At 39.6% G+C, this 14,697-nt stretch overlaps 1 protein-coding gene and 2 long non-coding RNA genes across 4 annotated transcripts in view; 2 read left to right on the top strand and 1 right to left on the bottom strand.

Annotated features, from left to right (window-relative positions):
- AAGAB (alpha and gamma adaptin binding protein) overlaps positions 1–14,697 on the bottom strand; it is a 54,152-nt gene that overhangs the window by 18,791 nt on the left and 20,664 nt on the right. For both annotated transcript variants that reach the window (XM_045899814.3, XM_045899815.3), the window contains one exon: positions 14,126–14,209. In XM_045899814.3, the coding sequence (XP_045755770.1) occupies positions 14,126–14,209 (84 nt within the window). The remainder of the gene's footprint in view (positions 1–14,125; positions 14,210–14,697) is intronic.
- On the top strand, positions 5,296–6,425 carry LOC135361559 (uncharacterized). Its single transcript, XR_010404980.1, has 3 exons — positions 5,296–5,410; positions 6,032–6,198; positions 6,294–6,425. It is a non-coding gene; the product is annotated as an uncharacterized LOC135361559 (long non-coding RNA).
- Positions 7,919–8,998, top strand: LOC135361558 (uncharacterized). The gene is made up of 3 exons (XR_010404979.1): positions 7,919–8,054; positions 8,338–8,421; positions 8,740–8,998. It is a non-coding gene; the product is annotated as an uncharacterized LOC135361558 (long non-coding RNA).

Raw genomic sequence — 14,697 nt, 5'->3', positions numbered from 1 at the left:
TATCTTCCTAGTGCCTCGAGGTATTCACCAACCTGGAAGGTTGTTTAGGGTTTTCAGGGAGGTTCCATTACACAGGAATGGCTGATTAAATCTTCGGCTGCTGGTGCCTAATTCAACCTTCAGCCCCAGGGGTCAGGGGGCGGGGCTAAAGGTTCCAACCCTCCCTCATCACAAGGTTGGTTCCCTTAAAACCAGCCCCCATCTTTAGGGGCTTTCCAAAGTTCATTTCATTAACATAAACTCAGGTGTGGTTGAAAGGGGCTTGTTCTTGAATATCAAAAGATGCTCCCTTCACCTTTATAGCTCTGGAGCTGTTTCAGGAGCCAGGACAAAAACCAAACATTGATTGATTATATTACCTTAGGAGTTATGTGCCAAGAACTAGGGACAAAGATGCACTCTACTCAGGGCCTTTTTAGACATTTTTTTCCTAACCATGACACACCCTCCCCATTGAAATATTAATAACACAGATATACTGTATATATGTTTACATATTATATATATATATATCTGTGCTTTATACATGAGTAATTTTTTTGCCTCCCCCCCAAGAATCAATTTTCACCCCTTTGGGGGCAACAATGCCCCATTAAGAATGCATACCTTAGTTTATGAAACAAGACATTGGTAGACCCAAGAATATAAAACTAGGTTACTATGAGATAACCCAGAAGTTATGTCTTATATTAGGAAGACTTTCAAATCTCTTTCTAAAATAATAATTTGTCTACAATTTTAGTAGTATAATTTTACCTGTTTGCTTTTACAATATGAAATTAAGTAACAAAAACACATTAACTGAGCTTCTTCTGTCTACATAAGAGTTTTAACTCAAATTGAAGAGAATAATCTCTTGAGATGCTAAATAATTTAAAATACACTATCTTTCACTCACAAGTAATGTGTATTTATTACATTAACTATCTGGAGCTTTAAACTTTGGGTTAAGTGCAGAACAATGGAATAGAGGTGGTATCAACACCATTTCAGACAGTCTTTCAAAAGGGATTTATTTTAAATCCAACGAGAATATAACAATTGTAAATATCTATGCACCAACATTGGAGCACCTAAATACATAAAGCAAATATTAACAGACATAAAGGGAGAAACTAACAGTACTACAATAATAGAGGGGGACTTTAGCACCCTGGTTACATTAATGGGTAGATCATCCAGGCAGACAATCAATAAAGAAATGGTGTCTTTGAAAGACACATTAGACCAGATGGATTTAACAGATATATATAAAACACTCCATCCAAAAATGACAGAATACATTCTTTTCAAGTTCACATGGAACATTCTCTAGGATAGATCATATGTTAGGCCACAAAACAAGTCTCAATAAACTTTTTTTTTTTTTAAGATTTTATTTATTTGACGAGAGAGAGACAGCAAGAGAGGGAACACAAGCAGGGGGAGTGGGAGAGGGAGAAGCAGGCTTCCTGCGGAGCTGAGGGAGCCTGATGCGGGGCTGCAGGGAGCCCGACGTGGGGCTCTATCTCAGGACCCTGGGATCATGACCTGAGCCAAAGGCAGATGCTTAATGACTGGAGCCACTCAGGCACCCAAGTCTCAATAAACTTAAGATTGAATATCATGTATCTTTTCTGACCACAACAATATGAAACTAGAAATCGATTACAAGAAAAAAAAGACACTGGAAAAAAATCACAAACATGTAGAAGCTAAAAAACATGCTTACTAAACAGCCAAAGGGTCAATGAAGAAATAATCAAAGAGGAAATTAAAAGAATACATGGAGACAAATAAAAATGAAAACACAATGGTCCAAAATCTTTGGGATGCAGCGAAAGCATCCCTCTAAGCAAAATTTCCCTTAGAGAAATTTATAGCAATACAGGCCTACCTCAAGAAACAAGAGAAATCTCAATCTAACCTTACACACAAAGGAACTAGGAAAAAAAGAACAAATTAAGCCCAAAGGTAGGAGAAGGAAGGAAATAATAAAGATCAGTGCAGGAATAAATGAATTAGGATTCTAAAAAAACAATAGAAAAAAAAAAATCTATGAAACTGAGAGCTGGTTCTTTGAAAAGATTAAAAAAAATTGATAAGCCAGACTTACCAAGAAAAAAAGAGAGGAGACCCATATAAATAAAATCAGAAATGAAAGGGGAAATAACAACTAACACCACAGAAACACAAAGGATTATTAAAAGACTATTATGAAAAATTATATGCCAACAAACTGGACAACCTAGAAAAAGGGATAAATTCCTAGAAATATACAATCTTCCAAAACTGAATCAGGAAGAAATAGAAAATTTGAACAAACCAATTACTTACTAGAAATGAAATTGAATGGGTAATCAAAAAAACTCCCAACAAAGAAAAGTCCAGGACCAGATGGATTAACAGGCAAGTTCTACCAAACATTTAAAGTTAATACCTATTCTCCTCAAACTATTCCAAAAAATAGAAGGGGAAGGAAAGCTTCCGAATACAGAATACATTCTACAAGGCAAGCATTACCCTGATACCAAAACCAGACAAAGACACCACACAAATAGAGAACTATAGGCCAATATCCCTGATGAATATAGATGCAAAAATCCTCAACAAAATATTAGCAAACTGAATTCAACAATACATTAAAAGGATCATTTACCACAATGAAGTGGGATTTATCCCAGGGATGCAAGTTCAATATCTGCAAATCAATCAATGTGATTGACATATACATTAACTAAATGAAAAATAAAAATCATATGATCATCTCAACAGATGCAGAAAAAGCATTTGACAAAATTCAACATCATTCATGATAAAAACTCTCAACAAAGTGGATATAGAGAGAACATACCTCGACATAATAAAGGCTGTATGTGAAAAACCCATAGCTAACATCCTACTCAATGGTGAAAAACTGAGAGCTTTTCATCTAAGATCAGGAACAAGACAAGGATATCCATACACATCACTTTTATTCAATATACTTCTAGAAGTCCTAGCCACAGCAAACAGACAAGAAATAAAAGGCATCCAAATTGGCAAGGAAAAAGTTAAACTGTCACTATCTGCAGATGACATGATCCCATACATAGAAAACCCTAAAGACTCCACTAATAAAACTATCAGAAGTAATAAATGAATCCAGTAAAGTTGCAGGATACAAAATTAATATACAGAAGTTGGTTGCACTTCTCCACACTAAAACAAGTAGCAGACACAGAAATTAAGAAAGAAATTCTATTTATACTTGCACCAAACAAACAAACAAACAAACCTAGGAATAAACTTAACCAAGGAGGTAAAAGGCTTATACTCTGAAAACTATAAAACACTGATGAAAGAAATTAAAGACAACACAAAGAAATGGAAAGATGCTCCATGCCCATGGATTGTAAGAATTAATATTGTTAAAATGTCCATACTACCCAAAGCTACTTATAGATTCAGTACAATCCCTATCAAATTACCATCAGCATTTGTCACAGAACTAGAACAAAATAATCCTAAAATGTATATGGAACCACAAAAGACCCCAAACATCCAAAGAAATCTTGAGAAAGAACAACGCTGTAGGTATCACAACCTCAGATTTCAAGATATACAACAAAGCTGTAGTAATCAAAACAATACGGTACTGGCACAAAAATAAACCCATAGATCAATAGGAAAAAACAGAGAGCCCAGAAATAAAGCCAGGCTCATATGGCCAATTAATCTGCAACAAAGGAGGCAAGACTATACAACGGGGAAAAGACAGTTTCTTCAATAAACGGTGTTGGGAAAACTGGACAGCTACATAAAAAGGAATGAAACTGGACCATTTTTTCAACCATACACAAAAATAAACTCAAAATGGATTAATGACCTGAATGTGAGACCTGAAGCCATAAAACTCCTAGAAGAAAACATAGGCAGTAATCTCTTTGACATTAGCCTTAGCAACATTTTTCTAGATGGGTCTCTTCAGACAAGGGGAAAAAAAGCAAAAATAAACTACTGGGACTACACCAAAATAAAAAGCTTTTGCACAGTAAAGGAAACCACCAAAAAAGAAAAAGGGCAACCTACTAACTGGCAGAAGGTATCTGCAAATGACCTATCTGTAAGGAGTTAATATCCAAAATATGTAATTTACACAACTCAACACCAAAAAAAAAACAAATTATCTGATTGAAAATGGGCAGACATTTTTGCAATCCAACAGATGCATGAAAAGATGCTCAATATCACCAATGCACTAATCAGAGAAATGCAAATCAAAACCACAATGAAATATCACCTTACATCTGTCAGACTGGCTAGAATCAAAAAAACAAAAAAGTGTTGGCTAGGATGTGGAGAAAAGGGAACCCTCGTGTACTGTTGGTGAGAATGTAAACTGGTGCAGCCACTGTGGAAAACAGTATGGAGGTTCCTCAAAAAATTAAAAGTAAAAATACTGTATGATCCAGTAATTCCATTACTGGGTACTTACCCAAAGAATATAAAAGCACTAATTTGAAAAGGTACATGCACCCCCATGTCTACTGCAGCATTACTTACAATAACCAAGATATGGAAGCAACCCAAGTGTCCGCTGACAGATGAATGGATAAAGAAAATGTATGTAAACACAGTGGAATACTTCTCGGCCGTAAAAAAGATAAGATCTTGCCATTTGTGACAACATGAATGGACCTAGAAGGTATTATGCTGAGTGAAACAAGTGAGAAAGAAAAAGACAAACACCATATGATTTCACTTAAATGTGGAATCTAAAAAACAAAACAAACAAAAAGCAAAAACAGACTCGTAAGTAGAGAACAGACTGATGGTCGTGGGGGTATCAGGGCTGGGGGAAATGGGTGAAGAGGAGTGGGAGGTACAGGCTTCCAGTCACGGAATGAATAATCGTGGGGATATGAGGCACAGCACAGAGACTACAGTCAGTGGTCTTGCAATAGTATTGCATGGTGACAGATGGAAGCCACACCTGTGGTGAGCACAGCATGAAGTACAGACTTGTTGAATCACTGTGTTGTACACCTAAGACTGATAACATTGTGTGTCAACTATATTTCAATAAAAACATAAAATTTAAAATAAATTAAAACTCTAAAATTAAATTAAAAGGACTTTTTTTGAAAGGATTTATTTTAAATGCAATAAGCAAAAAAGTCCAAATCTCGGATATGATCACTACTTCCAGTCTGTCTTATTAAAATCTTACTCATGCCAGAACACCTAGGCTGAGGGGGCTCTGTAGGGAATGAACTCATCTGCCTCTGCCAATAATTTCCTATGCAGCATGGGTAAATTATTTAACCACTCTGCATTCATTTCTCTAACCAGCCAATAATGTAAATCAACACACTGTAATGGAAAAACGCACAACAACCCTGGTCAGGAGATCTGCCGTCTGGTCCTACCTTAGCTACTGACTCACTGTGTGAGTATGGCCAAGTCACCCTTCCTCCCTGAGCCCTCACTTTCCCCATCTGTAAAAGGAAGATGTCCCACCAGAAGCATGCATGGAGATTCTACGTCTTAAACGCCTTCACTTGGCTAATCCACGTACACTATCATACCAAATAAACAATGCCCTTTATTAAATTCTACCAAATTCAAGAACATGAGTCAACCCACCCAGTTTAAGACTTGGTAGAAAACAATACTGCATAGAAAAACACTGGGAAGAAAAACATGATTGCTCTCCAAGATATGAGCCTTAAAAGTTCAGGCAAAGTACCTTCCCTACATGAATTAGGTACAACTGCCATTCATGAGAATTCATTGCAGCCCCTTTTGGAACATAATCTATTTTCTGCTTGGATCATCTCTTAGTGTAATGTACTCTATAAACTAGCTCCTGCCATGCTCAATAATGCTTTCATTTTGTCTGAAATCTAAGTTATAATAGCCTGGGATTTGGGAAATCAAGTCTGTATCCACCCTATACATATCCTATACTACAGATGCCAGTTAAATCCCTGCTCAGCTTTGGTTTTTCCAAACTGACTACTTTGGACTACTTGACTCTCCATTCTTCCCATCCCCTTCATTACTTCAGTAGCCCCGAGGGAAATTTTTTTCAATTCCGTTGGAACTTTTCTTCACCTCCTACGAAGACTAGGAAGAAGAGTGATCAAAAGGAAAGCCAGTAACAGCAAGAAACAGGGAAAATACATCATCATCCAGAGAGAAAACTGTCACCATTATTCTCAGCTCTATGACAAGGTAAAGTGAGTGTCCTTTCCCCCCACACTACCAGCATAAAAAGATTCTCTATCTGCTAGTAAGTAACAAAACAGTTCTTTGATTTCTCTACGCAGTGAATTGCTTCTAGGACTATTTCACAAAGTACTGAAGTACCTGCTATTTGAAGCATTTAACCAAAAAGGATGGATGGTCATCTGGCAAAGACACTATCAAAGCCATGCCTATATGGAGAGAAGAGACTAGCTCAAAAGTTCCTTACAGTTTTTAATCCAATGTAGTTGAGAGATCTGTCATCCTATCAACCAACTGGTAATAGAGACAATAAAGTAATTGTCACTGGGAGCCAGGCAAGTATCCTGAGAGGGAGTGTGTAGCATTTGATATGCACTCCCATACCCACGGTGGGTCTCAGCTGAGAATCAATGGATTAAATTACTCCTAAAATCTCCCTAAATATAAAAGTCTACTGATATTTTCACAAAGACTATGGCAGGTGTCTAAAAACTTCGCTACCATCATCCAACAGACACCCCCACCCCCACCATTCTCCCCTCATTTCTTCATAAGTTTAATTACTGGCTCACTGTCATTTTCTCCAATACTATTTCTGCCTGAATTCCTAGCAAGTTCAATAGACATAGAGATGATCCTTCCAAGAATCTCTCAGTTCACTAAATTTCTTTTACCGATGCTGTCCTCTACTCTACTTCGGCCATGCATTCCCAGGCATGCCCTAAGACTTTATCATTACCAATAGCTATAACTGGAAAGGGAAAGAGAAAATCAGTGGGGAGAGGGTCAGTAAAAAGGTGACAGTTTTGAGGTCCCAGTGGAGTTGAAAAATAGTTGGATTGAGGCACTGTAGGAAGGGAGTGTGCTGGAAAATGAGGTAGCGTTCAGAGAATGGGATGGATGAAACTGAGATTATGGAGAGGCTGTAGTCATCGGTGTCACCAGTGAGACCCCACATTGCTAAATCCAGAGGTCAATTCTCAGTTCTCATCTTACTTCACCTATTAGCAGCATTTGGCATAGCTGACCGTTCCTTCCATCTTAATAACACTCTGCTTGATCCTAGGACTCTTGGTTTTTCTACCTTGCTGGTCATTCTTTGTCAGTCTCCTTTGCTGGTTCCTTCTCTTCTCCTGATATTGGAATGTCCCTGGGCTGAGTCCTTGGTCCACTTTATTTACTGCACTTACTCCTTTGGTGATCTCATCCAGGCTCATGGTTTTAAATGCCATGCATTTGCCTCTCTTCTGAAACTCCACACATCTATCCAACGAGCTACTTGACATTTCCACTTGGAAGTCTAGTGCCATCTCAAAGTTAACAGGTCCAAAGCTGAATTACTCATATGTCACCTTGCCCCTCAAAGTCTGCTTCATCTGCAGCTTCTTCATTGTGATTGATGGCAACCTACCCTTCAAATTGCTCAGGTCCAGATCCTGGAATCCTTGACTGCTCTCTTTCTCTCATATCTCATATCCAAACCATCAGGAAATCATGCTAGCTCCACCTCAAAATATATCCAGAATTTGACCTGTTCTTACGTCTTCCATTGCTACCACTGTGATCTGGGCCACCACTCTCTCTCACCTGGAGTATTGCAATGGCCTCCTAAGAGATCTTCCTGGCTCCTCCTCACCTCCATCACCTATTCTTCACCTAGCAGCCAGAGTGATCCTTTTAGACCTAAAGTCAGATCATGTCACTCTTCTACTCAATGACCTGCAACAGCTCCCACCTGACTTGAAGTAAATGTGAAGGTTACTCTGATGGCTTACAAAGCCTTAAATAATCTGGTTCTCCACTTTCTCTGCCCTTCTCGCCTTAGCCACTGTGTGTTCCTGGATATGCTTCAAACACATCAGGTATGCTTTCCCCTTAGGGCCTTTGCTGTAGCTAGCTATTCCCTATGCCTGCTCTGCTCTTCTCCTGGATAGCCACATGGTGAAGCAATTCATCTCCTTCCTCACATCTCGAGCTCTCAAGGAGACCAACCCTGACCACCCGATTTAATACTGCAGTCTATCTGGCATTCTCAACACCCCCCCCCAAACCTGCTTTATTTTTCTTTCCGTATCACTTAACATCTTCTTAACATACTGTGCAATTTATTAATTGTGTTGTCTACTGACTACTGCCTCCCACCAGAATGAAAACTCCACAAGGACAGAAATTTTTGTTCATTTTCTTCACTGATGCATTCCAAGCATGCAGAACAGTGCCTGGCACATGGTAAGACTAAATAAAATTTTTTTAAATGCATGAATAAACACTTGAAACTGGATTTAAATTGTGGACCAGAGAGAGAAGTGTGGTCGACAGAAGAAAAACTCAAATGGCCCAGATACACCTAGGGTCTCAATTACGCTCCTAGACAATTAGCTACTTAAAAAGGCTGTATTATTGTGTCTTCTTCAATTTCTTTCATGAGTGTTCTGTAGTTCCTAGAGTACAGATCCTTTACCTCTTTGGTTAGGTTTATTCCGAGGTATCTTATGGTTTTTGGTGCTATTGTAAATGGAATCGTTTCTCTAATTTCTCTTTCTACAGTTGAAATGGATGAAAGATCTCAATGTGCGACAGGAATCCATCAAAATCCTAGAGGAGAACACAGGCAATAACCTCTTTGACATCGGCCACAGCAACTTCTTTCAAGGTACATCTCCAAAAGCTAGTGAAACAAAAGCAAAAATGAACTTTTGGGACTTCAAGATAAAAAGCTTCTGCACAGCAAAGGAAACAGTCAACAAAACAAGGAGGCAACCCACAGAATGGGAGAAGATATTTGCAAATGACACTACAGATAAAGGGCTGGTATCCAAGATCTATAACAAATTTCTCAAACTCAACACCCCAAAAATGAATAATCAAGTCAAAAAATGGGTAGAAGACATAAACAGACACTTCTCTGAAGAAGACATACAAATGGCTAACAGACACATGAAAAAATGTTCATCATCATTAGCCATCAGGGAAATTCAAATTAAAACCACACTGAGATACCACCTTACACCAGTTAGAATGGCAAAAATGGACAGGGAAAGAAACAAGTGTTGGAGAAGTTGTGGAGAAAGGGGAACTCTCTTACACTGCTGGTGGGAACGCAAGTTGGTAGAGCCACTTTGGAAAACAGTGTGCAGGTTCCTCAAAAAATTAGAAATAGAGCTACCCTATGACCCAGCAATTGCACTACTGGGTATTTACCCCAAAGACACAGATGTAGTGAAAAGAAGGGCCATATGCACCCCAATGTTCACAGCAGCAATGTCCACAATAGCCAAACTGTGGAAAGAGCCAAGATGCCCTTCAACAGATGAATGGATAAAGAAGATGTGGTCCATATATACAATGGAATATTACTCAGCCATCAGAAAGGATGAATACCCAACTTTTACATCAACATGGATGGGACTGGAGGAGATTACGCTAAGTGAAATAAGTCAAGCAGAGAAAGTCAATTGTCCTATGGTTTCACTTATTTGTGGAACATAAGCAGCAGCATGAAGGACATTAGGAGAAGGAAGGGAAAAATGAAGGGGGGGAAATCGGAGGGAGAGATGAACCATGAGAGACTATGGACTCTGAGAAACAAACTGAGGATTTTAGAGGGGAGGGGGGTGGGGGGATGGGTTAGCCTGGTGATGGGTATTAAAGAGGGCGCGTACTGCATGGAGCACTGGGTGTTATACGCAAACAATGAATCATGGATCACCACATCAAAAACTAATGACATATTGTATGGTGACTAACGTAATAAAATAAAATTAAAAAAAAAAAAAAAAAGACACCCTTAAAAAAAAAAAAAAAGGCTGTATTATTTCTTTCAGATCTGCAGGTGGATTATGTAATGCAAATACTGGTGACTTCACCATAATACTAGCCCCTACCAGAAACAGGCGCCGAGGATGGATGAAAGGCCCTGCCCATGATTTTTGCCTTTGCCTCTAGGTGACTCTACACTGGGCAGTCCTGTCTTTTGCCTCCAGCTTTGTAAGTCAGAGGAGTGACTTGCAAACACCACACAATTTAGGAATGGGAGAAAGCAAGTCCATCAGGGCTAATACCAATTTCAGAATGCCTGATATACTCCCGTGGATTAGGCATGGACTCTTACAAGTTAGAACTAGATGACAATCATTTATGTCAGTAGTTTCAGCCAGGGCTGCATATTTGAAATCCTAAGGCACTTAACAATATACTGCAGCTGCCCCTCCCCTCTGAGAGAAACGCTCCGGGTAAGGTCACGTAGCTGTGAGTGACAGTGTTAGGACTGGAAACTGTCACTTGGTTCTTCAGAAAAACAGCAGTAAAGGAGACATTTCATTACAACATAATAATGTGCAAGGCCACATATTACAGCAGTTAAATGCTATTCTTTTTATTAAAGTCATGGCATCTATGTTCACGAACGAGAAATTTTCTTTACTGGCCCCTATCTTCAAGGGCACAAGATCTAAAATCTTGTGTAAACATTTATTCCTTCACTAAAATAACTGGATGAACTTCCAATAAAAAAAAAAAAAGAAAGAAAGAAAGAAAAAAGAATACCTCTAATATCCTTCTCTGTCAACCACCTTTTTGATTTAAACAATTTTTTGGTTTAAAAAACTCAGCAGTGACGGCTGCACAACAATGTGAATGTACTCAATGCCTTAATGGTTAACAGAGTACATTTTATGCTACGTGTATTTAACCTCCATTTTTTAAAAGAAGAGAAAAACAAAAGAAGAAAAAGAGAAAGGAGTGAGGGAGAAAGAGAAGAAGATCTAGAGGAGGAGATGCCCCAAAACCAAATTTAACCAGTTTGAGCACCTGCTGGCAGACATTCACAAAAGCCTGCTGGGAGGAAGGAGCAGTTCCCCAGGTCCTCAGACCACCAGCAAAGCAAGGCTCTGCAAAGAGCACGGGAAGTAGGTCACTCTGGAAGAGTAACATGACCCAGCCCATATCCCCACAGAGCTTGGTCTCTAATCTAAGATGTGGGGCTACACAAGGACGTCCTTGACGCTGCCTAAGACCTGGGTTGTATCCAAATGTCACAGTATTTCCACATCTAGGGCTCCTCCTAGAGAGAAGTTAAGTTTCCTTCATAGCACATAGTTCAGGATCCTCTTAAACATTTAATTAAGCTAATGGCAGTATTTTGGGTTTCTGTTAATCGCAAATCAGTGTCCCAACACTGAAGAAAAAAGAAGGTTAGAGACACTCAGGGCAAAGAGTCAGGAAATACCCACAGTACGCCTCCTTGCTCTGCAATTCTCTTAAGAACACTGTTTAGTGTCTAAAACAAGTAGAACAGCATTTTTTCAGAAAACACCTTTGATCATAATTCCAAAGTAGTAAAGTGTGTTCAGTCCTGCCTCTAAATGTATAGCCATAAATGTAAATTGCAAGGCAGTGCTTCCTGAATGTATGAACTGACGGGGTGGCGGGGGGCAGAGGGGGCAGATTTTTCAAAAAGTGATTGAAGCCAAATAAGCTTCTCTGAAAATAGTTCTCATAAATTTCACAGGCACCACTGAATAGAATTTTATTCCAAATTGATCCAGTTTATGTACCATACCTTAAACATATTTTTACAGTGAAGTTCATGTACAGCAATACCCATAATAAATGCTCAACAAGGATTTGCTCAATGAATGAATGAGACGGACCAAGCCTCAATCTGAGTTTGTTTTGGTAACAGGGAGATGACAACATAGGCTAAAATCTAAATCTAGCAGGGCCTTATTTTAACTGCTACTGTAAAAGAATAAAATCTATCTTTGCAATTCAATGCAACAGACACATTAGATTCCCCCTAGAAAGAATAAAGTGGGGGAGAGGAAGGACAGAAGGGAAGAAAAGGGGAAGGAGTAGCTTACCATACCAGAAGGAGCTTCCCCAAGGATGACATGGGTCGGATCTCAGGCAAGCAAAAGAGCCCCAATCTCACTTAACACTCAAGGGCCAACCAAAAACTGAGATGAAGTATTCTACTTCTATAAAACTGATCTTCCACTTGACTCTTTTATCTCAGGGGGGAGATGGGGTAAGCTCAGTGTAAACAGGACTTTTCTCATTCCTTTCTGTAGTGTTTCACCTACCACGGCATACTTGTTGAGACAGCCAAGTGCTACAAGACAGAAAAAGACCACACAATCGGCAATTCCTAAAGGACTATGTTATGGGATGAACTGTATACCCCACCAAATTCACAGGTGGAAGTTCTAACTCCCAATACCTCAGCATGTTACCTTATTTGGAAATAGAATGATACCTTATTTGCAGGTATAATTAGTTAAGATGAAGTCACACTGAAGTAGGGTGGGCCCTTAATTCAATATGACTACTGTCTTTTATTTTTTTTTTTTAAAGATTTTATTTATTTATTTGTCAGAGAGAGAGAGCACAAGCAGGGGGAGCGGCAGGCAGAGGGAGAAGCAGGCTCCCCGCTGAGCAAGGAGCCCAATGCAGGATTCAATCCCAGGATCCTGGGATCATGACCTGAGCCACCCAGGCGCCCCAGTATGACTATTGTCCTTATACAAAAAAGAAATGTGAACAGACAGGCACATGGGGAGAAGGCCATGTGAAGACTGGAGGTATGCTATCACGAGCCAAAGAACTGCCGGAAGCCAGAAGAGAGAACTAAACAGATCCCTCCCTGGCACCTTCAGAGGGAGCACGGCCCTGCGGACACCTTGATTTCACACACCTGACTTCTAGAGCTTGGAGACAATAACTACCACTTGTCCTTCTAAGCTCCCAGTGTGCAGTACTTTGCTCTCGCAGCCTCATTAAACCGATACCAATAGTAAGGGGCTAACGTGCACCAACCAGCCCACCCCCTTCTCACTGCATCTTAGCTCTGGCTTCCCGTCCCATGGCCACTTGCCACCATGTCAGCTCAGGCCCCACTACCTCACTCTCGGGCTGCTGCCTGGTCTCCCTGACTTTAGGTCTACCTGCACACTCACCTGCACACCACCATGACATTAACCTTTGAAAGATGCCAACTTCTTTGCCTCACTCTCTAGGTAAAATAGCTCTAGTGACTCACCAATTCCTATCAGAAAAAGTCGATTCTCCTGCCTAGCATTCACGCCTCTCTCTTCTAAGCTAGCTCCAACTACTAAAGTGACCCTGGGACATACCACCATTATTCTTGATGCCCTGCTTCCTCCCCTGCTTGTCACTCTCCCCCTTCAACTATCCAAATCTTGACCATCCCATGGACACTACAGCCAAGACCTGCTTTCACCTTGATGTTCTTTCTATATACTCATGCCCACAGCAACGACCACATCTCTGACCTCTATGTGTTTACTACTTGCATCTGTCTTTCTGCACTCATCAAAGACTGCCTTGCATGGTTACCTAGCATGTTAAAAGGGCACACTTTGATTCCATAGCTGGACTATGAGCTCCTTAGGGATAGGGTTCATGTTTTACAATTCTAGGGGTATTTCTCAAACCCAAAGACAATGCTAGGTTTATTTTTTCTTAAAGATTTTATTTATTTCAGAGAGAGAGAGACAGAGAGTACAAGCATGAGCAGTGGGCGGGGGGGGGGGGGGGGAGTTGGATAGAGGGAGAAGCAGACTCCTCACTGAGTAGAGAGCCCAATGCAGGACTCAGTCCCAGGACCCCAGGATCACGACCCAAGACGAAGGCAGATGCTTAACTGACTGAGCCATCCAGGCGCCCCATGACAATGCTAGGCTTATTATAAGCAAGCACTAAGTTCCTGAATTCTTACTGAATTAACTATTAAACATACATTATAAATTCTTAGAAATGTTACTTTTGGCTCTTCCTTCAGCTAGGAACTTAAAATTGAACAAATCTATAGATTTTATATCAGCCTAATGGTTCCACAGATATACAAATAATTTAAAACCTACAAGGAACGGGAAAAAAAAATTCTTAGGATTTTTAGTCCCAAGTTACTTACCATTCTTCATCACTACATTGGACCACACATTTGCATTCAAGGCTTGAACGATTCGCTTTACTCCTGTAGATTCTGGGAAGTCATCTAATCAGAGAGGGGAAACAGATATATTATACACACATTTATACACATATACATATATATGTGTATGTATGTATATCCCCCAAGCCATACTTTTAAATAACTGTGGCTTAGTTATCTTACGTATTTAGTTGGTACTTCACATTGTAACTTACTTAGTAAAGAAAAAAATACAGAGCTCAGAGCTCTTGATAAGTATATCCTAGCAAGTAAAACAATGAAATAAATGCACTTTATAAAAGGTTTCTATGATAAAGTCATCTCTATCACCTCACCGACGGAATCTACTCATACTCTCCTGAAAATGTTAGTTCCTGTTAATTACACAATCCTGGCATAGCATTGGAAACACCAATTCTGGCTATTTATGGAGAATGAGTTTCCCGAAGGCAAGAATTGTCCTCTTGGTATGCCATAAAATGCTGTAAATGCCCTACTTTCTTCTGGGAATCATAAAATAACAATTATTGTTTAAAACAGGTATTCAGAGA

The sequence above is a fragment of the Mirounga angustirostris genome, unplaced genomic scaffold (assembly GCF_029215605.1).
Source record: "Mirounga angustirostris isolate CCGP_5_RB_7025 unplaced genomic scaffold, mMirAng1.0.hap1 SCAF_9, whole genome shotgun sequence".
Classification (NCBI taxonomy): Eukaryota; Metazoa; Chordata; class Mammalia; order Carnivora; family Phocidae; genus Mirounga; species Mirounga angustirostris.
This window is presented reverse-complemented; position numbering and strand designations above follow the sequence as displayed.